Here is a 27,694-nt window from a genome sequence, read left to right as displayed (position 1 = left end):
ACAAATCTGATTTACCCTACTGTGAGACTGCACTGGCTGTTTGCAGTCTGTTGATGCTTCAGCTTCATCTGCTTGTTCTGTGGTATTTCTCTGATGCTGCTGACCGTCAGCAGAGGGCAGCAGCAGACTGCATCTCTCACTGGGTTGCTCTGAATAAACAATGCTGAAAATGCCTTGAATGTGTTTGGGTTGTATGAAATTGATTAAAAGCTCATAGATGTGGGTTATGTGAAGAAAGAAACACATATAAAGGCTACTGTATATAAGAAAGTTTATTTTGCAAGGAAAGCAATTTAATTTACCTGATGATGTCACAATTTCATAACTGTTATTGATCTTTTACTTTATTAATCACTGAATCACAAATATGATATATCCTTTTCATGTTATGAGGCAGTGAAATGTACCTCTAACCCTGTAAATGAAATTGCTGCAATCATTTTTTTTCAAGAATTTGGTCAAGATTTATTAAAAAAACAAAACATTTTAGCTTTGTAATTGTGTGTATCAAACATGTAGACTCAGTGAGGATTTGGTGGATCTCCAGTACATGTACAAATTACTTTCAACAATACAGATACTTTTTTTTTCAATTTGTGTCAAACTATCTCAGTATCAGGTCATCCTGCGACTGGTGCTGCATTTTGATTTTGTACAGGAGAAAATTAGTTGCAACTCTTTAAATTGAAAACATTTTCTAGTTCCCTGATATAATCCTCTCATAAGAATTTCTTCTTCAGGAATCTGTACTTGACTTGAGTATTTTTCATATTTAGAAATGTATGACTTTGACTCCACTACACTTGAAAGCCTACATTTCTATGAAGGTCCCAAAGTACTTGTTACTTTGAAGTTTTAAAGTCAGCAGAATAATTTTCTTTGCAATGCAATAAGCCCTATGCTGTACTGTTTATCAGCTGAGGAAAACATTTACAGTTAACTCCTCTTCCTTCACCTGTCAGTCAAGTTCAACGTGTTGGAATGCAATTTTTGAACAGTACAATTTGAACTTTGCGGAAGCAATGATGGCATTTCTACAGGCACGCTTTATATTCTACAGGTTCTACAAACAAGTCAGTGCATTTAGCAAGTTGTTTCAGAGAAATCTGCCATGATATTAAAAAGACAATGTACTTTTCCAAAATAATACTAACTCTAAATAAAACAGTGAATGACTGTTGCTCTGAACTGAGTAGTTTTCCAACAAAACATCTTGTGCAGGTGTGTCGTCAGCTGGCCGATTCTTCCCTCTTCACTTTAACATTTTGAACAGAAATACTCAAAAACACAAAACTGTACATATTATTTGATGTTTTGTGAAATTATCCAGCAATCATTCCAGATGTGGCCAGTCAGACAGCTTAGGAAACAACCCAGTTTGTACTGAGCAGCTTTGATATTTAACACTGAGTCACAGAACAAACATCAACGTGTCAGCTTCACACATACAACACCAAGTCATCATTCAGAGAACGAAAAATAACAAGAAACAGCTATGTCAGTGTACATGAAGACATACATTGTTACTTTTACAATCAACATTTTTACATATTTAGCTTTTGAGCAAAGCTGTCAGTAAAAAACGTAACTTCTCACATCAGACTTGGTGTAACAACACGATTCAGCACAATTACAAATGAAGTATTTGATCACTCTCTCTCTCTCTCTTTGATCTGTGACATTAAATAATGTGAACAAATACTTGCCACTGATCTACCATGTATTTCATGTATAAAGTCTCAGACATAAAGACATTCATAATATTACAAAAATAAGGCACATATCTACAGTCTCAAACAAACCTTCTAATGTAATTCTGTGAAAAAATGTAGTGTTCAAGGTTGTCACAGTTTAGATTTTAGAAGGGCTCAGCCTCTCAGTGAAATGTGTACAAGTAAGTAAGTGCCTATTTGAAGAGTCTTTGTCCGCAGTGGCTCCGTTGTTGGTCACTTAAAGTGTCTTTATGGCTTTTCGCCGTACAGGAAGCTGCACTTGTGACTTCCCTCTGACCTGTCTTCACATCCTGGCACATCCTCAGGGGTTAGGTTTAACACTCACTGTCCATTATTTGCCCCTTTCCCTCGTCTTAACCAGTCCCTCCAGGGGGATTGGGTTTTGCCCTGATTAGTGTCTGAGCTCCAGGTGGAGCTGGAGGTGGAGGAGGGCTGGCGTGTCCAGGTGGAGGGCGTCCGGCTGGGCCTGCGGAAGAAGGACATGCCGTTGGAGGCGGGCTTCTTCTGAGGATGCTCCGACTGCTGCTGGGTCCTGAGCTGCTGGTTGATGATGATCTGGATGTCGTCCTGAGGAAAGGTGGGGAGGAAGAGGAAATGAGCTGCAAGTCTGAGGAGCAGGAGCAACACGGCCCTCATATCAATCAAACTTATCATAAACAGTACAGCCAACTGCCTGCATCAGATCTAAACACTGCTTTGCTTTTTTGTTTTTCTAGATGAGTTGATACCAGTTTGTATCTGCACTTACAAGACTCCTCTACTCATTCTACTCCTAAAGAATCATCACTAGCGCCAACGGCTCTTATCGCACTATACAGTCATGAAAAAAAACATCAGACCATTGGGTAACACTTTACAATAACCATCATTTATAGATGGTAAATAGACCATTTACAAATGGTAAACAGATAGTTTATTAATGTTTAATCATCATTTATAAACCGTATATAGGCCATTTAGAATGGTGAATAGAAAATGTATTAATGTTGAAGTATAATTTATAAATGCCAAATAGATGGTATATTAATGTAAGTTGATAGTTACTTTACCATAAACAATTACATTATAATTATTCGTTTATTAATAGTTTTGCACTCATAACATTTTAACACCATATTAAGTATGTAAATGATTTCAAAATTATTCTTATACCTTTAAGAAATTGTTTGAAAACATTTAAAGATTAAATATGTATATAATTTTGTAAATGGTTAATAATTGGCTTATAAACCATCTATAAACATCACTTAGATGGTTATTGTAAAGTGTTACCGACCATTGTTTTCTACAATTTCTTGTTCATTTTAATGCCTGGTTCAACTAAAGATGCATTTGTTTGGACAAATATAGCGATAACAATAGAAATATAGCTCATAAGAGTTACATTTAAGAGCTGATAATAACCAAAGTCATTGTCAGGAAAACCATGGAAAATGGCTAGAGAAAAGAAGACAAGAAATTAGAGAAAACAAGCGTGGTCTAATAATTTTTTCCATGAATGTACCTTGATTGTTTCCCATTTTCTTTAAGCTGCTTTGGGTAAAAGAGTTTGCTAAATGACTAAATGTATATATTTATCATTTATACTTTACATTAGAAGTCACATTTTGATTAAGGACAACATGATAATTCTGCTAACAAACCAGATTTCTCCCAATTAAGATATTATTTGCATTATCTCCACTGAAACACTAGAGATCAGACAATCGGGCAGATGGCTCTGCTTGGCATCGTGACTCAGCACCAGAAGGACTCGTTGACAGAAACACCTGCTGCTCATATTCCTCCAAACTGACAGATCCGAGAGAGATACAGCTGCATCTGTCCCTGACCTCCCACTGAGGACACCAAACTGTGAGACATCCATCTCCTGTCTTGTCAAATTATCACCATATATGAAGTCAGTTATGATGCAGATCTAAAAGGTGTAACCAAAATGGATCTGTAAAGTATTTCATAAAAAAGGAGTTGTGCTCACAGTCTACAAGTCAGTTTGTGGCAGCATAAGAGATGGTTTAAGGTAGGGCTGGGCGATATGGACCAAAAGTCATATCTCAATATATTTAGGCTGAATATCCATATATAAGATATATTTCCTGATATTTTTTACCGCAAAGTGAGACCAAATGTTGAGTCAAAGTCAAAGCCAAATATGACATGTCACAAATAGTTTTATTGAAACCGTTTATTTAAGTGAGCATAAATACTGTATAACAACTGGAGCACCTTTTTTTTTTTTTTTAAATCAAAGCTCCATAAAGTGCAGATTTAAATAAAAAAATATCTTAAATAAAAAAAGCCTATGAAATAAAATAGGCCAATCTTTTTCTGAAATAACTATATTCATATGAGAAAATAAGGTAACGCTTAATAATAAGGTCCTTAATAACCATTAATTAACAAGTAATAAGGCATTGTTCTCGCTTTAGATCCGTTAGTTGCAAAAAGCATAGTTAACTTATAGTTAACTTATAATAGATGAGCAATAAAGTATATTGTAATATCAATAAGCAAACAAAATAAGATTAATAAAGGCATGGCAAAGACATAATGGGTGGGTCATGGGTGTTTGTAATGCCATTATTATCACTTATATAAGCTTATAAACACACAATAATGTTAATAAGCATCTTGTAAGGACTTACAAGGGCCTTATTACTTGTTAATTAATGGTTATTACAAGGACCTTAATATAAAGCGTTACCGAAAATAATGAAGAACATTATAAAATAACTAAATATGACAAACCCTAGTCAGGGCAGCATTTATATATAAAGAAATAAAAAAAATTGAACTATATCAATATATGCACTTTGGTCTAATTCTATATCGCATTTAAAAAGGCGTCTCACCTGCCAGGCCTCCAGTTCCTGCGACAGCTCCAGTTTACGCTGGATGGCTTCTAGTAACTGGTTGTTCAGAGACATCATGTCATTTTTACTTCTCACCAACTCTGCCTCCATCAGGTTTTTCCTACCAAGAAAAGATTTAATCTCTTCAGTCACATCATCAAAGTAGCAAACAAGAATCAATTCAAACTCATTACTAGAGCTGCAACAGTGACTCATCTCACTATATGTTTTGTAACACCTGACAGTAATTCTTTGATTTTCTTCTGAATATTCAACCCATATTCTGCAGAAATATTATATATTCTTGTAAGATTCTTGTAAAACAAACAAATGCTGTCATACACAGCAGAATATATCAGATTTATTATAATTTGCATTGAGAATAATAAGGGTCTCACTTGGCTATGGCTTCATCTCGGTCTCTGATGGCCTGCTGGACCACTTCAGTCTGTTCCTGCATGCCCTGCAGCTTCTGCCTCAGCTCAGTGTTTTCCTGCTGCAGCTGAACCTTCTGCAGGACAAAGAAATGAACTGTGTGAAACTTACTGTTTATCTTAAATGCTTTTTTGTGTGAATATGTTTTATTGTTTTTTTTACAATTTTATCCCACAGAGATGAAAAATACAGAACATGTGCATATTACTTCAGTTACTACATCTCCAAAAATGTACAAGTGTGGGAAAACTTTTTTTAATTATTATTTAGTTTTAATCTTTTATACTGCTGGAGCTTACAATGAGCCATTTTGGTTTTAAAATCAACTTTTTCTAATGTAATAAAAATACAATTTAAAGGGAGCATTTAACAGTGTTTGGGGTTTTTCGGTTAAGACAGATGGTTACACTGAAGTGGCAATGAGATAAGTTGCAATTCTTTACAAATATTTTTGTGGAAGTTGTGAACTTGTTCAGGTGTTATACTGCACTATAATATTCAATGTGTTCAAGTCATTTTAAGAGAGAGAAAAAATACAATTTTCAGTAAAAATAAAAGCTCTCAAAGGTCAGTGAATGACAGTGACAGCAGCAAGGTGAGTAAAGACACAATCAAATCCTAAAATAATGGGCTGCTGTGTGCTCTGCTCCTCCCTGACAGACTTGTTCGTGCATCACTGTGTTACCTGATCTCTGGGTCCTTGTGCTGCGCTCGGATTCCCACACTGATCGCCCGTCCTGTCGACAAAAGCCCGATTCAGCTCCTGGGACAGACACATTAACACATGGATCAGGTGTCAGCTGTGCAATTCTCAGAGATCTACACCAAAAAGGAGCTTCTGTGGCATTGGCCTATTTGCAAGGCGCTCCAAGGGAGGAAGGGGATGGGCAGGAATATTTAGTTACAGTGGTAAACACCTGTTACGGATCTGAATGCCATGAGACACAACTAGATAATTGTATTTGGTTGCTTGTGGCAAATAGAGGCTCAACAATACACATGAGCTATCTATTGCAACAATTCACTGACATCCACTGCATTAACAAGAACACACTTCCTCAGCATGGTTTAGTGTGAGGACACCGTGGTGCCTCAAACAGCCACCAGGGGGCAGAGAGGTTGAATGTGAATTAAATGATGGATGTGGTATGTGAGGAGAATACTTTCAGAATGATTTGTCCAGAAAAAACAAAGTAGTGAAGTTATTTCACTTTCAGTCCAGTTCAGTCCCTTTTCTGGATCATAAAACCCTTTTTAGAGGTTCAAGGTGATATCATGTGTGCTATTAAATATCTTTTATTTTATTTTTACATAAGCTGTGCATGTTGCACTGGCCCACAAGTGACATAGTTTTAATGCAGCTACAAGGACTTCTTAATTTGTTTTGACAGTCTTAATGTAATGCCTCACTGAGAAGATTAGCTGTTTCTATATCTATTTCTTAATGCCTGTCACTGGGTCCTATTCGACAGCACACAGACAAGAAGAGCTTGATTCAATTTTCCCAGACAAAATTTGGCAGTGAGTAGTATGTTAGCCAGTTAAAAGGAGGGAGGAGGAGGTATTTCTATGCTGACACTGGGGTAGGATCAGCAAAGAGATAAAGAAAATAATTGACGAAAGAGAAAAAAGAAAAAAAAAAGCTTTTCTCTTGGTTGGTCATTCGTCAGATGAAGACGATTGTGGGATTTATTTAATTTCTACGGAAAAATGTTTTTATGCCTTTATTCGATTGTAGTATATTGTCTTATATGTTAAAACAGATGTAAAAAAATTAATTCTGCAGTCCATTATCTGTTTATTCTCTGTGTGCAATAAAAAAAAGTCAGGTGTTGGAACAGACCTGGCTCTGTAAATAACGGAAACAATCCAAGTGGCCAAGTGGGAGTGTGAGGGACGGTAAATTTGGCAAATGCTGACGGTGTGAAGGAGCGCTGATGGGAGGGGTGTATTTGTTTCGCTGTTCAGTTCAAATATCAACAATCTTTATCCAGAATCGCTGACTACACATTTACAGAGAGTACAGTTATTGCACCCCTGTGTTTCTACCTTTTATCCTATTTAGCGTGACACATATAGACTCAACAGCTGGGAGTCTTGCACATATATTCTCTGTATACGTTATTGATATATGATTCTGGAAATCCTTCTAAGATATAAAAGGCACAGTGTAATATTCCCATCCCCCTTTGATTTAAAACAACAAGGTCAGCCTTTTGTTTTGCATTTCCTCTGCTGCCCCACTTGCTCATTCTGTGTGACCGTCTCTCACCTGAGGGCTGGAGGTCTGTGCCAGGCTCTGGGCCACTCCCTTCAGCTGCTGCAGCACCGCCTGCATGTCCTCCTGTTGATCCATGACCTCTGACCTCCCCGAGCCAGTCAATGGGAGCAGCAACCGAAGGATGGAGCCCATTTCTTGTGTTATCTACGCAGAAATAGAGAGGAGGCGTGTTGATTCTAAAGTGCCAACTTAATTATTAACTTTCAGTTTTCATGACCTAAAATAGGTAGTTAGAAGTGTTGAGTTTCTCTTAGGGATCTGCATTTGGAAGAAACCTGCCAACTCAATTATATATATTAATATTCTATTATCTATCGTTAATGATCAATTAATCGATTAATCGCATGCATACATGGGCAAAATAAAAGATATATATATATACAGTACTATGCACAAGCCTGTTTTGATAACGGACGCTTTTATTTTGAAAGGACGAAAAGAGACTTGATCCTGTCGATCGTAAAACTAAATCAACTGAGATTATTCTGTAAAGATAACGTCAAGGACTTCAATGTTTTATGTTTTAGCCCCCGAAGAGGCATGAGGTTAGTTTTCATATTAATCTTGCATATTTAAGTGTGTTTGGTGTCTAAATAAGTTTTGATAAAATTAAACTCAGTAATTCATGCTAGCAAGGTTGTCTCTTGTATTTATGTGTTTTATAACTGTTATTGCAACTTCCAGTTTGCAAACTGTACCTTTATCCAATTTAATTCTCAGCTCAAAGGCTCAAAGATAAAATTAAAATAAAAAAATACACAGATCGATTAAAAATTCGATGTGATTGAGCAAATTCTTAACGACCATTAATCGATCATTGATTTATTATTCCCATCCCTAGTTTCTCTCACAACTATTATTTGTGCTTCGAGGCTGCTACTATATAACTAGCCTACAATAAAAGAGCTAAAGTTTCAAAAACTGGGTCAAAAAACAAGGTATATCTTTCCTCCTCTTCATTTCAGTGTGACACAAATCAGTGACATCAAGTATTTACACGCTGGGAGGAGCAAACATGACCTCATCACTATATTTAACTTCCTTGAGTCACATGATGTTGATCCTATGACAGGTCAACAAAGATATCTTGAGGTTGATTTTCATACAGTAGAAGAGATAATCACATGATATGCTATGATCCGTTAACAGACGCAGGTGTAAATGGGCGCCGCAAGCTGTAAAACAAGGAAACTCTCCTACAATGTGGCGATGACAAACAGGAAATGTGGCGAATGACTCATGAGTGCAGATCAATGTCACATTTTCCTACTGGAACCAAACAGTAGAAACACAGAGAGCTTCACTGTCAGTTTCATAACTCAAAGCAACAATTCTTATCTAGTATGTCTTCAGAGCGTCTTCACTTTGAAATCTCACACCTCCTCATGTCTGTCCAAACACGAGTCACACTCTCACAAAGAACTTGCACAAAATGTTCAGTCAGCACGTTCCTCTCCCTGCAACAACATTTAGACATGTTTCCTAAAACTCAACTTTAAAGTTTCTCTGCAGCCATTATTCTGTTATCTCACCACATCGTTCAGGAAAGACTTTGTTTAATATTCTTGTTTCCAGTCATCACAGGAAAACAATTTCCCCTCAAAACAGACATGAATCATCGCAGGCAGGAGTACAATAGAAAAAAAGCCTGAAGCGAACACTTGCCGACCACAGTGTGGAGATAAAGTCAGAACAGTACAAGTAATTTAATTTACAGCCTCTCTGCCTCGTTGCTAAGGCTGCTTGTGTTAATCAGATACACTGAATATTTCCTACTTCTGGGAACAGATTTACTTTCATTTTGCACAATTAATCTGCAGCCTCCATTGTAACTGTGTTATAAAAACATTTTAAACTATGCCCTGTCACCTATTGCAAAGCGTGTTATGTGATATGCATAAAGAAATCATTACATTTTTACATTACATGTCATTTAGCTGACTCTTTTGTCCAAAGCGACTTACATTCAGTGCATTCAACCTGATGGTACTAGACATAGACCACAGGAATCAAGTAAGTCACTGGATGTATGATTTCATATCACAATATTTCTATAATAGATGTAGTAAATTTCCTGGAAAATAAACTGCTTGTAGTATTTCCCAAGACCTGAAATCATACTGTGATGCATAAAAAGAAAGAAATAAAGATGACTAGTCATAATTACTGTAATTCAACTACAACCACACTGAACAATAACTACAAAGATAACTACAAATATTTTGTTTTTTACAAACAAAACTGAAGTGGACAATCTCATAACAAACTGAAGTGGAGTGCATATTCTTCATATTATTTTTATATTTCTAAAATGAAGATTTCATCCCAATCTTTCCCTGTTCTGGCCTCATGATTTTTTTCCCGTATGAAGCATATTATTTATATTATTTTTATATTTCTGAAATGAAGATTTCAGCCTAATCTTTTCCTGTTCTGGCCTGATAATTTGAGGAATCTGCTTGATACCTCTTCTTTGCTGACCCCGAGCCCTGCCGTCTCCAGGCTGCTCTCCAGCTCCGACAGCAGCGAGGCGTCTCCGTGACTCCTTCCGTCGTGCAGGGACACCTCCTCCTGAAGCTCCTCCACCTGCGCCTGCAGCTGTGTAGAGCGACCCCGCGCCACCTCCACCTCCTGCCAGGCCTCGGCGAGCTGAACACACAAGGAGGCACACACACATACATGAACACAGAGACAAAGGCTTCAGGCACAAACGTGAATATGAAGTTAGCAACATGTACAACAGATGACAGAGATAAAACGTAATGAATCCTCAGATTATATCGATGATAAACAGAGAGAGGGATTTGATAATGATTTTTCCCTAAGGCCATATGTGTGCTTTATAAAGAGCCGTCACAAGAGACTTGTTTAACTTTCAGTGGGAGAGAAATCCTGACATGCCAGATTCCAGCCTGCAGCACAACATGAAACTAAACGAACACGAGTGGAATCCAGAATTGCCAGTGAAAGTCACAATGACGGGAATGAGGTGATTGTTTAGCAATGCTGTCCACAATCCCGCCGAAACCCAGTCCGCCGGGCAGGGAGTAGAAAATCCCTTTGTTATTGAAGGCTCTTTCATTCATACACCGACCGCACTGAGCTGTTTTGTGTTTCCCCGTCTGTGTGTGTGTGTCTGCCTGTGGGTATGTGCATGTGTCCTGTACCTGCTGGCTGTGCTGCTGGTTGACTTGGTCGTGCAGGGCCAGGCGTGTGTGTAAAGAGGCCAAAGTTGCCCTCAGCTCGGTGTTTTCTTGACACACACTTTCCAGACGCTCCTCCAGCACCTGCTCCTTCTGGGTGAGACGCAGCACCTGAGAGAACACGAACACAGTGTTATAATTTATTTTAGTTATAACTTCTCGGAAAGGAAAACTCCCACTAACTACCACTATCTACTTGCACCACACCGTATCACTCCACCAGTGTTGGCGTAGGGGTGTTTGGAGAGCTGCCAAGAATATCTGGAATTTTATCTCTGACTTTATTCTCGCTAAAATTCTTAAAGTAGGTACTTTTTTTCATTTAATGTGGGGATTTTTTTCTCTGCTTTCGAAACGAAAGTGTGATTGCATAAACCATTATCAGAATCTGCCCTGCTGTGTTTATTAGGAGACGGGTCTCTTTAACCACCAGGTCTATTCAGACAAGAATTTGTATTTTCAAGGAATACTCTCTGTTACTGGAAGAAGCAGCTGAAGCCTGATTTCGCTGAATCATGAATGAATACATGAAAGATATTGCTTCTTATTAATTATTAAGGGAAGTTCTGTGCAGTCTGACCCTATTTTTAAATTTATATACAGAAAGAAACATAGATGTTTCTATGGTAGAAGATGGGCTGGAAATACAATTTTATTGTGGAAATGCCGTTTCTTCACCGTTTCTTGTATTTAGGTTGTATTTTTCTTGGTACTCTTTTCTATTTAATGGGTTGTCTTATTTTATTTCTATTGGCTTCTTTTATGTGCCCATATTAATTCCCATCTAATTTGTTGTTGCATGTTCTTCATGTTCATGTTTTACTACAAGATTATTACTATTGTGTCAAATAAATCAATTAAATAGGACAACAATTGAGACACAAGTGAGACACAAAAACAACAAAAAATTAAAAAAATCAGATAAATTAATTTAAATACATATCATGACCGACGGGATTTTTTAAATATAATAAACAAAAATAAATAAATTAGAATGAATGAATGAAGGAATTTAAAAAATAATTAAAGTTAGAAATAAATAAATCATAGTTATAAAAATGTTTATATAATACAGGGTCAGTAATACAAAACTACACAATCAGTGTTATCCACTTTTTTCTACATAGGTTAAAAATGGTCGCCATACTGTATTTTGTCTTGTATTATGTTAGAACTCTATTTGCCTTTATTTATTCTTTTTTTAATTTTTTTTAATTTATAAGCACCAAGAGGACTGCCATCCAATTTCGTTGTATTTTTGTGCAATGACAATAAAGAATTCTATTCTATTCTATTCTATTCTATTCTATAACATTTCTTGTCACAGTCTGGTCTGTTAATGACACTAAACTGAAGTGAATGCAAAAAGGTAAGGCGAGGTGAACCAGCAGCTGGTAACACAATCAATGCTTTTGACAGGAAATATAACACAAACACACACAGACACACTGGAGCAGTGTGTTCTGGTCATCCTGTCCGTGTGAGTACACAATGCTCTCAGACAGAACATTTTACATTTTTTATATAAGGGATTAGTTTTGGTTTGGCAGCAGCCTTTACAGGAACAAATAAGAGTGCATGTTATTTACCTGCTCCCTCATGGCGCTGATCAGCTCCTCGTCCTGCGGCCTGTTGTGGTTTCCTTTTTGTTGGAGCTCCTGTTTCAGAGCCTGCAGCTCACTGGACATGGCTCTCTCCACCTCCATGGCCTACACACACACAAATACACAGAGACAGGAAACACACACATGAGATTCACAAATGAAAGAAAGTGAAAGAAGAAAAAACATGTTGTCTTTTGAATTGGCAGGACAGCCTTCTTTGTTCTTTTCGTGATAAAAGAGATAAAAGCAGAGAAGAAGTTCACTCAGCTAGAAATCAAACTATGACCGGGAAAACTGGAATCATACATTTGGATCTGGCCTGAGGGATGAGCTTTAAGAGAATCTTAAAATAACCAAATATATAGCAGGAGGATTTTAAATCCTGTAATCTCGACCCTGATGAGAAGAAGCACAATATGATACCCAAGTGAAAGGTGGGGATTAGGTGGCTAAAATTGAACATGTGTTTTTTTGTTGTTGCTGTGGGCCATGAAGCGCAATGAAAGTGGGAGATGGTTTTCTTTACTGCTCATGTTTACAATATTCCCTGCCCGGGAACCCAAAGACCCTCAGTGGGGTCTAAAGATACAATCGGAGCGGTCACAAGATGATTGAAGGGTTAGGAAAGACAAAACTATGTTTTTTTTTTTTTTATCTTTTCTCCCTTTTTTACTTGAAATAAAATTTTCATGTCTTCAGTTCTTGAAAAAATCCATCATATAAAGCTTTTTAAGGAACAGCTCGTAACTCACGTTCACACACGACAACAAAGATCAGAATATAATTATTACAGAAAAGGATTGGCCTATCTTATTTTACAGGCTATTTTATTTAAGATATTTTTTTATTCAAATGTGCACTTTATGGAGCTTTGATTTTTTTTAAAAAGGTACTCCTGTTGTTATACCGAATTTATGTTTACTTAAATAAAGGGTTTCATTAAAACTACTTGTGACATGTCATAATTGGCTTTAACTGAACATTTGCTCTCAATTTGCGATAAAAATATCGGGATATATATCCTATATGGATATTCAGCCTAAATATATCAGGATATGACTTTTGGTCCATATCGCACAGCCCTAGCCAGTCCTACTTGAAAATCCGAAAATGTATCAACCGACCGAACATAATCAGCAACAAAGACTTGTGGCAACTGAGGAAACGACAGCCAGTAGAGGAAGGGATTCTCCAACAGCCCTGGAGATGGATAGCTCAAACACTCAACACATCACACAATCCCTGTGGTGTAACCTGGAAAAAAGACCTGGTGGAGCCACATGGTCTCTTCTGGCTTCAGAAAGAACCAGATGGCTACGGCCCAAAATGCCAAAGACTTCAGAGGTAGTTCACAAACTAGTGTGTCCTGTGCTACCAAACATACATATAAACAATGTTGGGTAACGCTTTATATTAAGGTCCTTGTAATAACCATTAATTAACAAGTAATAAGGCCCTTGTAAGTCCTTACAAGATGCTTATTAACATTATTGTGTGTTTATAAGCTTATATAAGTGTTAATAATGGCATTACAAACACCCATGACCCACCTATTATGTCTTTGCCATGCCTTTATTAATCTTATTTTGTTTGCTTATTGATATTAAAATATACTTTATTGCTCATCTATAATAAGTTAACTATAAGTTAACTATGCTTTTTGCAACTACCGGATCTAAAGCGAGAACAATGCCTTATTACTTGTTAATTAATGGTTATTAAGGACCTTATTATAAAGCGTTGCCCAAGGTTGGATTTAAAAGAAGAGAAAAAAAATGTTTTGAAAATGTTTTATGATCAGATTTACCTCTTTACTGTCAAACTGCCCAATTAAGGGGAAAACACCATTTAAAATGTCCACCACCCTTCATGAGGTCAAAAGCCAAAAAGGCAAAAAAAAACAAAAACCAACATGACTCCTGTGATCAGTCATCCATCCAAAACAGAAATGACTAGCCAATCAAAAAAGGTTGTAGATAGCGATTTATTTATTATGTCATTGTTCTACTTGTTCATCTAACTATACCCTACTTTCTTATTTCCAACACAAGACTTTGACACATTATGAATGTGAAACCGAGGGATCTTTGCAGTGCCAGATCTGAAGCCCCGGTCCCCCTCCCCATCCTCCCTCTCCGTCCTGGTCTGGGACCCTCAGTTGCCCTTACTCAGCAGTTTGGCGGGCCCCTGTCAGGTCCCATCACTGCCACATAATAGAAGATGAAAGGCGGGCCTCTGCAGCAGATGGAGCAGAGGGCATCTTGGTCTTGTCTGTGACATCATCATGCCACATTAGACAACAATGTGGCGGAGGTTTGAACTTGGACATCATGAGGGTGAAGCGGAGGGGTGTGGGGGGGGTGTACGTGTTTGTAAGAGTGTACGGAGGAAGTGAGGCAGGCGTGAGGGTTAAAATTAGTGGGAAGTGTGTGTGTGACAAGAGTAAAGCCGGCACTGATGGACAAAAACAAAAACATGGCATGCAGACACTATGAGGAGGAGTGGGGAGAGGAGGGGGGCTTTAACCCATAAGAACCCAGACCCAGTAATCCTTAAAGGAAAATTATGGGGGATATACCACAGACCAACTGGACCACATAGAACACATTTATGATGTTTTTTTAAAATCTTCCCCTAAATGTCAAAGATCTGTGATGTGACATTGGGCGTTTATGGTATTTATGTTTATGATATTTCTTATTTTAAAATAAAAAACTAGACACATTTTCTACTTACAGAGACACAAATTTGCCTTTTTCTTTGCATCTCCACAACATTAATAGTGCTGTTTAACAACAACATATTTTTTAGATTTTTTAAAACAAATATCCATTTGCCTCTTTGTTTGCATCTCCATAACATATATCAAAATTGTGAATTTAATTTGTTCAGGAAATACGGTCAGAACAAGTTAAATGCAATACAGGACACAACGGATTAGAATTGTTAAATGGGTTTAAACTTAGCCTCGTAACAAAAAATAAGCTCTTTGAAATCACTTCTTGTCACAGTCACTTGACCAGCACACCAGGGTGTTGAATATACGTCGCTTAGGGATTTAATGAGTTATGGTGAAGCATAAAGCTGAATATGGGAGATTCTAGAAGATTTAAAGTGTTTGTTACATGGGTGTCACCATGGGTTTTTATGGGTTAAGATTATGTCTGTAAATCATCATTAGCAGTGCCTCATCTCATCAACACGGGCCCCTTCTCCACAAAAGAGGCAGCGACCCACTGAGAATCACCAAAACAGGAGTGGAAGGAGGACGCTCCATTTGGTAGAGACACAAAGATGATATCCCCTCACACGGCCCCCCGAGCTTCAGGCCGGTCCGAAGGCGGAGGCATCCAACAGCTGACTAGCCCAGCTACAGCAGAGCCCCTCAGGGAGCGGGCAGAAAAGACGGCTTTCCCCTGGGATGATGGGATGTTTGGGTATGAGGGGCGACTTCAAAGGAGCAAATGAAAGATTTATATCTCTGCCCAATGTATATTGTCTTTCCCTTTTTTGTCCCAGAGCTATGTGATGCTGCTAGAGGGAGCAGAGGTCACGGGGGCTCGCCTCAATTCAGGCTTCTCCTTTTACAATAACGGAAATCTCACAGTGGATTCGTCACAGGCGTCCAATAAACGCACTGTGATCCACAGCCAGGGGGGCCATCATGTAACACTGGGTGGAAAGCTGAAAAGGTAATGTGTATTTCATCTGTTGACGAAACACAAAAAAGTAAAAAACAGAATATCTTTCTAGGGGTGGGCCATATAGGAAAAAAAAAAATCTTGATTATTTTTCTAAATTTTCGGAAAACGATAATCTGATGATATCTTTTGAAATGTGATTTATTTACCAAGAAGAAAAGCTGTGAAAATAATTTTTGCCTACTAGGACATCTATGGATGGACACAATGTTTCAGAACAACAGCGCTTGTTTATTTTCTTTAAAGTTAAGCATTCAAGACTCCCAATTAAACTTCAATGTTGAGACATTAAATAGGTAAATATCAGTTTGTTTTCTTTTTGAGATATTATAAATACTCGATAATGTAAAATTGCATATCGTCAAACCAACGTTAACAATATTATCGTAGACGATATATATCGCCCACCTCTATTTACACCCCATTTACCCTCCTTGTTAAAAAAAGAGGTGAATGAAATATTATAATTATTTTCATTACCGATTAATCTGCCAATTATTTTTTTCAATGAATCATTTAGACTATGAAATCTACAAAAAAAACTATGTTTAATTAATCTATGGAAAAAGAAAACTGGACTTTATTGATGATCCGATATTTAAGCTGGTTCCCGCTTCACAAATGTGAGGACTTGATGCTTTGGGGTCACACATGATGGTTAACTAAATATATTTGGGAGTTGTATTTTTGGCTTAACAATTTATAAGAAATTTAAACACATCATTTTGGAATTATTTCACTATTTTTTAAAAGTTTTCAAAAGTATTGATACTCGTGTTTGATACGATCATTTGAATCCAAGGCTGCACAGGTGAAACAACGGGGACAAAAAATCAACTGTGTTGGTTTGTTTTTTTCCTTTTCTGCACCAGCACTGTGTGCAAGCTGTTAATAAAAAATAAAAAGTAATCCAGTTGTGTGTCTAGGACTTTTTTTCTTTTTGAGTATCAGGCAGTGGCAGGGGAGTCTAATATCTCACTTTCATTAAAGAAAGTCTAACTTCTATTCTTTTATTAAAGAACTTTGATCATTCAGATTCAATATTGACTGAAGCAGATTAAGTTGCTGGTGAAAATATAAATTCTGATAACACGTGATGAATGCTTATTCAAACACATGTCCTGAACTTACCTTTAAGCATTTGTTATATAAGAAATACACTGAATACTATCAATATTTCCAGCTTATCTTCCAGTGATCTCACTCCCTTTCCAGTCTGGCATTTCTTATCCACTAGACGTGTTTATATCCCAGTTTCTAATACACTGATATTGTAAATACATGCAACATTTTCTTGCACAAGAGTCAAACTAAACCAGCAAAATGTCTTCATGATATTTTTCTTTCCTTGGAGTAAATAACTCACTGGATCCTCAGAATCAGATTTTATATATTTCCTTGTTAAACATTCACAGAGTCAAGTGACAAATTAACAAACACATGCACCAAAACAAGCGAAACTCATTCATGCTTGACTTTAAGTGATCTCACAGCGTGACTTGCAGGAATAAAACCATTTGTAATGTAATCAGAAGAAAAACAGCCTGACATCACTCAACACTCCCTGATGTTTTAACACCTACAGTCAGCATTGAACCATGTGACAATCTGGCACATGTCAACACTGTTGTTCTGCAGGCGCTTCCTCAAATGCTCCGGGATTTGAGTCACAGCGAAGCTTTTCCGATCAGAGCTTTTGCTTTGCTTTACTGCTGCCTATAAACACTATTAATTCTTTGTCTCTCAGGTTTCTGGTAAGAACACACAGACGGCCTCCTCCAGATTCCTGTCATGCTCCGGTTGCACTCTCATAATTAGGATATAGTGTTTCAAGCTCTCTGATGGCTGCGACAGCTTCAGTATATCAGTCAGAGATGTACACAATCCATAAGAGGACAAATTGTAGACAGAAATGCCCTAAAGTGTATTCCTGAGCAAATGGTTCCAAGGTTGTCTAGTGACTATTTGCTGTGTGTTTTAGCCTTTGATGATAGCAAACTTAATATCGTTTATTTTTTTGTGCTGTGAGACATGTGAAGAAGTCATCTTTGGGTACCTTTTTACTAGTTTCTGAACTACGAGACCCAAGAGACCAATGTCTGGGTCTCAATTAAAGGTAGAAGGTATTTTATGTTAGCTAGCTGTGTTACGTTCTTTTTCACAATATTGACATGTTTAAACGGCATCCGTACATCGGTTTCACACTTAAATAAAATGGTCATATTTTGGAAAATGAGGATAACTCAAGGTCCAGATGTTCAGGAGGTTTTTACTGGGGGCCAAATTATTATTATTATTTTTTTGTTTGTTTGTTTTTTTAAGTTTTTTAAGGTCTTAGTCTAAATAATAGTTACTTATAAAGCAGTTTCATGTTTCATGTTTCTCAGATGCTGTTTGGTGAACAGCTGCTGCTAAGGTTTGCTCAGCTTGTTTCTCTGATAACTTGAGATACAGACGCTGTAATTTCCCAGCTTGGGATAAATAAAGTATATCTATCTATCTATCCTTCGTTTAAATGAAAGTGTACAGTAAACATTTGTCTTAAAAGTGGATAGAAAGTGAATTCATGATGCCATTTACAGGCGACCAAATGAAGAGGATCATTACTTTGATTAAAATTGTGTATATCTCTGGGTGTGAAAACATTTTTAGTGTGAAAAAGCCACATATTAAACCTTCAAGCCTGATCTGAAGCCCCATTATAACACACAGAAGAAAACCCCCTGTTCCAGTCATAACTGTGGGAGTGCCTCCACAGACACACACACAATCACAGAAATTCAAACTCACCGCGGCAGAAACAACAGCAGCCTTCACCACGTCTGGTAACGACACATCAGACATGGAGCTCCTTCACTGTGTTTCTTCCTTCAACACATTCACTCTCTCTTCTGGCTTTTTACAACCAAACAGAGTCCAGAGTTGCCCGCATCTGATGCCAAATAAAACATTTTCTCCACTTCCTTCTTCCCTAACAGCCCAAACTGGGATAGCACTTTTTATCTAAATTGACTTTTTCCTGAATTTCCAGGGAGTTTTCCTCAGTAAGTGCTTCAACCCGGCCGCAGAGGGGGGAAAGACATTCATGGTTCTTAGTTAATCTGTGGACCTTGACTCATGGGAGGGTTGCACTTGTTTGGATTCATTTTTAACTTTGCCAGCTCTGGTTTGCATTTTTAAAGAACCGCTCTACTCAGTAATCAGACGTGTAGCACACAACACGTCATGACTAAAATGTTAAGCAAAACATTCCCCACTTTCTCAGGCTGGAAAAACACTCAAGGTTGTCCAGCTGTGTGATTCAATCAGCTCCTGATAAGAGGCAGTAAAATATGTGACTGGTTTGATTTTGCTCCCGTTGTTACCTCAGGATCAAACACTGAGCATCATAAATGTCTGACTTGAACATATGAGCTGATAATGAGGTGAATCAGTAAGTTATTTTTGTCCATTACGTCACATGAGTACCTCAGCACTTTGTTAAAAGTTAACTCCATGTTACTAAATAATGTGGATCTGGTTACACAGATTATAATGTTCTCATGTAGGCCGACAATTAATGATTGCTCTTATATTTGATTCATCTGCACATTTCTTTTTCTCAGGTTAGGTGACTATAATCATGAAAAGGTCTTAGTCTAAATAATAGTTACTCTAATAAACTCTAATAAACCCATTAAACAAATAAAAAAATAGGGTAAAGCACTCAATTTATTGACTATCACCACAGGTTAATGTTAGTAAAGAAATCCAGAGCCAAATAAGAATGAGAGAGCCCTAACACACAACTACTACCATCTCCAAACAGATTAAGATTAGGAAAGAGGTCAAAAGTCAGATTAGGTTAAGAGATTCTAACAAAAGCCTTTTTTAATTTCCAAGTAGCTTAAGGTTAGCAAAAAGGTCCCAGGTCCGGTTTAAGGTAAGAGATTTGTGCCACCAAACTATTCCCATCTCCACACAAGGATTATTATTTAAAAAAAAGAAGTTAATCTACTATCTCAGACAAAGTTAAGGTCAGAAAAAAAGATGAAATGGGAAATGAAATTGGACTGTCACGATTAACTCAAGGCAAACGAATCAGATATCTTGCTTTGTTTAACCAATACTCAAAAAATAACATAAAAACAAACAAAAGCAGAACATCTTCATACTGTATTTGAGAAACTGGAAAAAGAGCATTTTTTGAATTTCTGGTCAACAAAGTGACACTGAATCTGATCAACTAACACGCTTTTTCCAGAACTTTTCTCTGCTTTCCTCCCTCTGTCCTCGCTCTCAAATCACATCATGGCGTTAACTTTCAGCCTCCAACTTGTTTGCATATCGTTTCCATGCTGCTCCACACGGACATGAATCATTTGCATGAAGCCAAAAGGCTCAAGACTTCTGTCTCTGCTGCTCTGATTAAAACTTATACAACTAACTTGTATAAGTGAGCGTTTTATCATATTGAGTCTGCACAGCCTGAGAGCTTGGCCTTACTCTGGAGCAGATTAGACTGAGTCAGACTGATACCTGAGTGCTTTGCAGAGAACATTGAGTTTCAGTGTGAGGATTGGGTGACAGCCCGTCTTATCTAGTTTGACTCAGCGGGCCAGCAGCTCAGGTGTTTGTTTCACAGAGGATTAGTTACCTGACGCAGCCGGGAGCTTTCTCTGAACCAAAGTTTATAGACAGAATCACATTAACACTAACTAAAACCACATCCAGGTGTGGGACTCACAGTGTGGAGCTGCTCCCTGAGTCGCTGCGTGTGCTCACTGTGCTCCAGCTGGGCTCGACTCTGGTCCCTCTCGGCCTCGCTGAGGGCCCGGGTGAGCCGCTCCACCTGAGCGCTCAGCTCCCTCACATCTCTCTCCAGGTCCAACACTTGGCTCTCCCACTGGGACTGGCAGCCCTCCAGCTTCAGCCGCAGCTCATGCCTGCCCTGCTCCAGCTCCTGCACACCAGTAAAAGGATTAATGTTATACCAGATCATGTAATAGGTGAAGAAGATCCCATCACTTGCAGCTAAGAAAGCCATTACAAGAAGTTGGCTGAAAAAATTACATATACAGTATAGGCCAAAAGTTTGGACACACACCTTCATTCAATGCGTTTTTCTTTATTTTCATGACTATTTACATTGTAGATTCTCACTGAAGGCATCAAAACTATGAATAAACACATATGGAATTATGTACTTAACAAAAAAAGTGTGAAATAACTGAAAACATGTCTTGTATTTTAGATTCCTCAAAGTAGCCACCCTTTGCTTACTAGAATATAAGACATGTTTTCAGTTATTTCACACTTTTTTGTTAAGTACATAATTCCACATGTGTTCATTAATAGTTTTGATGAATTTACAATGTCAATAGTCATGAAAATAAAGGAAATGCATTGAATGAGAAGGTGTGTCCAAACTTTTGGCCTGTACTGTATACTCAGGAATTATAATACTTTTACAGAGATGTGGCAGCCCTATTTAGCATCTATGGACACATTGCCATCTTCTATGGTGGACGGGTTGTAGTTTTTGCATTCTCTTTGTTGTCAGTGCTTACTCTTGTCTTCCTTGCCTCTCGACCGTTTTTATTAATTAATTTATTTTTTATTAATTTTTTATTATTTTTATTTATTTATTTTAAATTCATTTTATATCATTAATATTTTCATTATTTAATTTTATTTATCTATTTTTTTTTCTCTCTCGCTTTTCAGTTTGTGGGTGGGTTGGGAAAGGGGTTTGGAGTTGTGTGTTTGTGTTTTCATGTATATCTGTATATCTTGTTGAATTGAAAACTGAAAAATAAAATATTCTAAAAAAAAGAAGTTGGCTGAGAACTGACCCTCCTGGACTGAACCACTGGCTGGACATTGTAGAAGAAATTGGATCAATGGAACAAATGACCCACAGTCTTAGAATCAAAACAGAGCTACATGTTGTAAGATGGACAAAATGGCATCTCTATGTGACACAGTAGTGTTTACCCCCCTTGTGTTTTTGGATGTTTCTGTATGTGTTTTTATTGACTGAAAAAAAAAAAAGTAAAAAAAAAAAAAAGGAATAATGTTGATCCATGATCACAGTTACTCAACAGAGGCTTGCAGACTTGTTAGACTTGAACAAAAAAGTCTTTAAAAATTGTTTGTTTGTTTTTTTACAATGAAAGGTAATAAATAACTACAAAAAACATCAGTATGGGTATTGGTTATCAGCTCAGAATTTCACAATAGGTGCATTGCTACTATTTATACAATGGATCTGCAAAAGGATGTTGCAACAATAATGTTTTGAAAAGGAATTTCAGTGACAAAATGGGCTCATTCAGAGCAGTGGAGGATTATGGGAAATGTATGAGAGCTGGAATCTGAATGAATGAAAATGGAGTATCTGAGGTTGCATTGAGAATTTAAATCATCTAATGTATAGCCTACTATAAAGAAATATCAGTGAGATCTAAAATATTCAATTAGAGCTGAACCTATTAGCTATTTACTTGATTAGTTGATCAGCGAAAAACTACTTTTAAAGGTGATTAATAGTTTGAGTCTTTTTTGGGGTAAAATTGAAAATCATTGTCTATATCTTTGTTTCATGTGAAGAAATAAAAAACATATTTTTATCTAAAAAATAACAGCATTGAGGCATATGATGAGCTTTAGGAAATTGTCACTATTTTCTTCTTCTGGAGTAGCTAACACATCGTGTTCTTTTAACTGACTTTTATTGATTTTACTGTTATTTTATTATCTTTTGTTGTTTTTTATTGTAACATTTTCTTATATTAATTGTATGTAATGCACATTTTAACCTGTTTTGAAAAGCTATTTATAGATAAAGGTATTATAATGGTTGTTAATATTTTAAAGAGCAAATGATTTATCAGTTAATTGACAAATCAGCAGATTATCAATAATGGAAATAGTCCAGAGTGGCAGCCTTTTATTTCAGTTATGTAACAATCACTCATCACATGATCTCTCTTGTACATTGTATCAGTCTCTCTGCAGATAAGTCCTCACCACATCTTTATTGTACTTTGTAAAGTCCTGATTCAAATCGTTGTCCCACTTGATAAGGATTCATATTGAACATCTGAAGGGCACATCAGCATTATGAGGCCATTATTCAGTCTGTCATAAACTGCTCAGGTGTGTGATCTTCTGCAGTACAGCTTCACAACAAACACAAACATGTGTAAAAGTGCAGAGAATTTATTTTTAACCTGATTTTTTTCACTTCATTGCTGTCAGGCTTGGATCAATTTGTTTGCTTTAAGACATTTATTACACTTAGATTAATCTCTGTTAATTAATCTTAATCTTCATTTCAAGATGTTTGAAATGTGTGAGTGTTGTTTGAGAGAATAGACATTTTATATAAGCTTTATAAATCTTTTTATAATCAAAAGAAACTTCAATAAGGGCACCTGAACACAGTGAGGTGAAGGGACGATTTGGTGTGAAAACAACACATGTTTACACTTTAGTACAGTTATGACAGCTACATTTATAATCATGTAATCCAGTGGTGGAATGTAACTAAGTACATTTGCTTAACTGCTGTACTTAAGTACAGTTTTGAGGTACTTGTACTTTACTTGAGTATTCCCACATATTTTATTTAAAACTTCTACTATATAACATTTTAGAGGCAAATATTGTACTTTTTACTCCAATACATTTAACTACCAGCTTTAGTTACTTTTCAGGTCAAGATTTAACATGAAAAATATGATCAATTTAAAATTATTACACATGTTTATAAATTAAACCAAATAAAAGCATATTAAGTAGTTAGAATTAGCCCTACCAGAATAACAGTAAAATATAATAACGAGTACTTTTACTTTTGACACTTCAAGTACATGTATATACTTTTGTACATTTACTTCAGTGAGTTTTGAATCAGAACTTTTACTTGTAGTTCAGTAACTGATGTAATCTATAGTCTGTATAATTTGTGACATATAAATACAAATTGAGACTCAGTGAAGAGTTCATTTGCAAAAACAAATAAGAGACATTCATGAAAATGAATAAACCAACACTAGATTGACTGTAAGAGCACAATAAATTAAAAAACAAACAAACTTGGGATCATTTTTTAACGAGAAAAAACAGCAGCAGTTTTACTAAAAAGGAATAAAACTGATGTATGTGTCTTTGCAGATTAACTTCTCACAGTATTATTTCCAACAGTCTGATATCAGTGATCCTATAAATGTGTGTTCCAGCGTGATATCCTTTTTAATCAGGAAACATCCCGTTTTCACCACCCACTTCAAATACTAGCAGCAACCACCCGGAGAAATCTTATTTAAATGCCTCATTTCACCGGAAACTTTAATTAATATGGTATATATCTGAGAATGATCATAATAAAAGCAGGCTCGTCTTACCTCCAGCTTGTCTGCGTACTCTTCATGAAGTTTGTCGCTCTGCTCTTTCAACTGACGGTTTTCCAGGAGCAATGCGTTTCCCAGCTGGGCTGCCAAAATAACCTCTTCCTCCTTTTGTTTCAAAGCAGCCACAAGTTCACCGGGGTCCTGATAATCTGTCATTTCCTCCGCTCCGTAGTCGAAGTAGAAGTCCTCCTCCAGCTCCATTTTCTTGGACTTGAAGCTCCAGTCATCCAGCCGATCCATAGCCGAGAGTTAAATCAAACACACACCTCCAGAAATCAGTTCATTAATGAATAAATAAATAGAGGAGTTTTAAAGACGCAACGACGCAGAAACTGGGTGAAATATCGCAGCACATGTGTGGAGAAGTTGTCCGGCCATGACACCTGAGCGCTGCTGCTCCCTGCGTGTGTCTGAGTGGATGTGTGAGTGAGGCTGCAGGTTGCAGAGTGGGCTGGTCCGCCTGTCAGCAGCAGATGACTGACTGTCTCCATGGGGATGTGGCTTCAGTCACCTGAGCAACTGTTACCAACCACGCTGACACCTGTCCGCGTGCGACGCCCAGGGTCAGACCTTATTGTGGAAAATCCCCAATGAGCACAGAAACTGAGAGATGAGACCAGAGCTGGGAGGAGTGTCAGTATCAGTACATTACTTTACTTGAGTATTTACATTTTATGTTACTTTATACTTCTACTTCACTACATTTTAGAGGCAAATATTATATGTTTTTACTCCACTTTATTTAGCTGCCAGCTTTACTTTTCAGGCAGTGGCGGTTCTAGACCAGTTTTACTGTGGGGGCCAAGGGGGGCCCAGTGTTTAATCAGAAAGGCACATTAGCACATTAAAAAATGATACTGAATGATGATACTGAAGCATTTAAAGTCTTTATTTTAGCTCATTTAAACATCTCATTAAGTATATTTGGAAGATACAAATACATTGATTTAAATAATGAGACTGACCAACAATAACAGTTTTTTTTTGTATGACAATGACATTTCTCATTTTTGTGCACAATCACTTTTTTTTATTTTGAAAGTGCAGTACAGTCAGAATGATCTTTATATATATATATATAAAGGTCAAATAAAGAACTTTACTTGAGTAAATGTATTTAGTTACTTTTCACCACAAATCACATTTTGTCCTTTAATACAACACACTGTTTACATGATCTCTGCCCTGCAAAGCAAAAAGGCAGTAAGTACGCAGAGTGCAGAACTGAGAAAAATGACTTTAAAGTAGCCTAAGTAGTTGTAGGTAGATTATTGGACATGTGGCTGTTTTGTTACTTTATATTAGCTTATTCTTTGTACATATCAATCCTCATATTTAATTTTATATTTTAACCCTATTTTGCAGTTACTGTAATCTTGCTTTGTATTAGTTACCAAAAACGTGGCACCATACCAAGGAAAAAGGCAGTAGATTCTCCAAAATAAAACAAACAATAAACAAAATAATTTTTCGTGAGGATGCCGCAAAATCAGCTGTGTGCGTTCACCATGGAAACAGTAACTTCACTGCGCAGCAACATGGTTATTTTTTTGTTAGGTAAAACATAACAAGAATACAGTAATGGATGTTACTGTACTCTTGCTTAGTTTCACTAGGGCTTTTTGCAGTAACTGTACAAACGACTACCATTTTCCTCTAAAACGACACACATTTGAGATAAGATGTGTTGTCAAATAACAAAGGATGCCTTGAATGTCATGAAAATGATAATAACTCATTTTTGACCAAAAATGCAGTTACTGCCTTTTTGCTTTGTAGGGCAGATCTGCTCTGCACAAACGTAAACAAAACACATTTGGATGCCCACAACATGTTATATATTAAATTACAGTACATCTTTCATAGAATATGGGACCCTTTTATGTTATACATTGGTATGAATATTTCAACCATATTTACACGAGGATTTACATAGGACTGGAACATGTGCTGGAACATGTGCTTAACTGTCATTTATTTTTGTATCTATATAATTTCTGAATCATCTGTCGATATGTATTTTTTTTTTTAATTTATTTTTTTTTTCTCTGTATCTGTGAGCCGAGTTGTAGTGTAGTATAGCCCAGTGTGGGTTCTTTTTATTTTATTTTATTTTATTTTTATATTCTATTTTATTTGTTTGATTGTTCTTTGTGTTTGTTTGCTTTTCACTGTGTGCTGTGAAAATCAATAAACATATTGTTTAAAAAAAAAAAAAAATTACAGTGAATATGACACTGTCAGGGAATCACTGTTTCAGTCATCCGTGCACCCAACAAGTGCTCAGCAAGTCCACCGAGAGGGGAGTCTCTGCCTGCTTTGTCCCGCTGTTTGCCAGAGGTCAGAGGTCAGACCCCGTGAGGTTTCAAGGAGCAGCGGGCAGTGTCAGGGGAATAAAAGACGCAGCATCCTGACGCATGTCGGGGCTTTTGTTGTCGGGGGGCGGTGCAGCTTCTGTACATATGGCACCAAGGGCAGAGCCGGCGTAGAAGGCTCGGCTTTGACGCACGCCGCCGCCGTCTTCTTTGTTGCTGCTCAGTTTACAGGCAGCTGATGGAGAGGCTGGTGGCACATGTGGTGAATCAGAGGAGCGGAGACGACACTCAGAGAAAACTAATGAAGCACGTGTGTTTGTCTGCTCAGCGTGTGTGTGCACAGTCAGTCGTCTCATTAGATGTTAGGCAGGTTGGGTCGGATTAGTCTGACATACAGGCAGCTACTGAACACAAATTAAAGCCAATTTTTGTAATTAGTAGAGCCTGACAGATATTATTGGCCGATATTGGCTGGTTGGCATCGATGTATGTGTTGGTGGATATGTGCCGTTATGAAAGCTTTTAAAATTAATGAAAATTAAAATGATGTGATTTAGAAATGGTGTAAGCTATTTACTCCACTTTATTTAGCTGCCAGCTTTACTTTTCAGGTCAAGATTAAAACAAAAAACATGATACATTTAAATAGACATTTTCTTTTAAATTAAACCTCATAACAGTATATTGACCCTTTGGAGTTTGGGGCTATTTTGATGGGTTTTGACTCTTTTTCATTCTGTCTGTATAAACAACTTAAAAAAATGTTTATTATTCCATGCTGGTATCATTTTTTTCAGCAAAACCTCAACTGATTATTATTTTGTAATTTTTTTATTTACTGGATCAACATTTTGAACCCAAAATAACACACTAAAAACACACAAAAAAAAATTTGATTTAGAAATGGTGTAAGCTATTTATTTATTTTTAAATAGTCAGCAATTGACTGAAACTGAACAGTAGTAGATGTATTCTTATTTATTGTTTATTTTCTCAGTTATCATTTATAGAATTGGCTGACAAAGTAATACACTGCAATACATTATAATGTTAAATATTATTTAATAAAGTTTTATGTTTAAGAGTGGTGTAAAATAAGTGCACAATCCTCATAAAAAGGTTTATTTTCATTCCAGCTTAAAAGATTACAGTATTGGACACCATATCAGTTATC

At 36.9% G+C, this 27,694-nt stretch overlaps 1 protein-coding gene across 1 annotated transcript; it reads right to left on the bottom strand.

Annotated features, from left to right (window-relative positions):
• Nucleotides 1–257: 257 nt before the first annotated feature.
• si:ch211-235m3.5 (BICD family-like cargo adapter 1) lies at nt 258–24,799 on the bottom strand. The gene is made up of 10 exons (XM_059332000.1): nt 24,200–24,799; nt 20,536–20,751; nt 12,094–12,213; nt 10,469–10,615; nt 9,768–9,950; nt 7,293–7,445; nt 5,706–5,783; nt 4,984–5,096; nt 4,586–4,706; nt 258–2,300 (listed from the first exon to the last, which is right to left on the bottom strand). Exons 1-10 carry the CDS (start codon nt 24,443–24,445, stop codon nt 2,055–2,057), a joined length of 1,623 nt encoding a protein of 540 aa, XP_059187983.1. The 5' UTR covers nt 24,446–24,799; the 3' UTR covers nt 258–2,054.
• Nucleotides 24,800–27,694: the final 2,895 nt, after the last annotated feature.

The sequence above is a fragment of the Centropristis striata genome, chromosome 4, assembly GCF_030273125.1.
Source record: "Centropristis striata isolate RG_2023a ecotype Rhode Island chromosome 4, C.striata_1.0, whole genome shotgun sequence".
Taxonomy (NCBI): domain Eukaryota; kingdom Metazoa; phylum Chordata; class Actinopteri; order Perciformes; family Serranidae; genus Centropristis; species Centropristis striata.
This window is presented reverse-complemented; position numbering and strand designations above follow the sequence as displayed.

Excerpts from the sequence above, each read along its gene's own strand:
- si:ch211-235m3.5 (XM_059332000.1), bottom strand. The coding sequence starts at position 24,445 with ATGGATCGGCTGGATGACTGGAGCTTCAAGTCCAAGAAAATGGAGCTG. Across the intron at positions 20,752-24,199 it reads AGTACGCAGACAAGCTGGAG|GAGCTGGAGCAGGGCAGGCA; the intron begins GTAAGACGAGCC and ends ACTGGTGTGCAG. Across the intron at positions 9,951-10,468 it reads ACCAGCAGCACAGCCAGCAG|CTCGCCGAGGCCTGGCAGGA; the intron begins GTACAGGACACA and ends TTGTGTGTTCAG.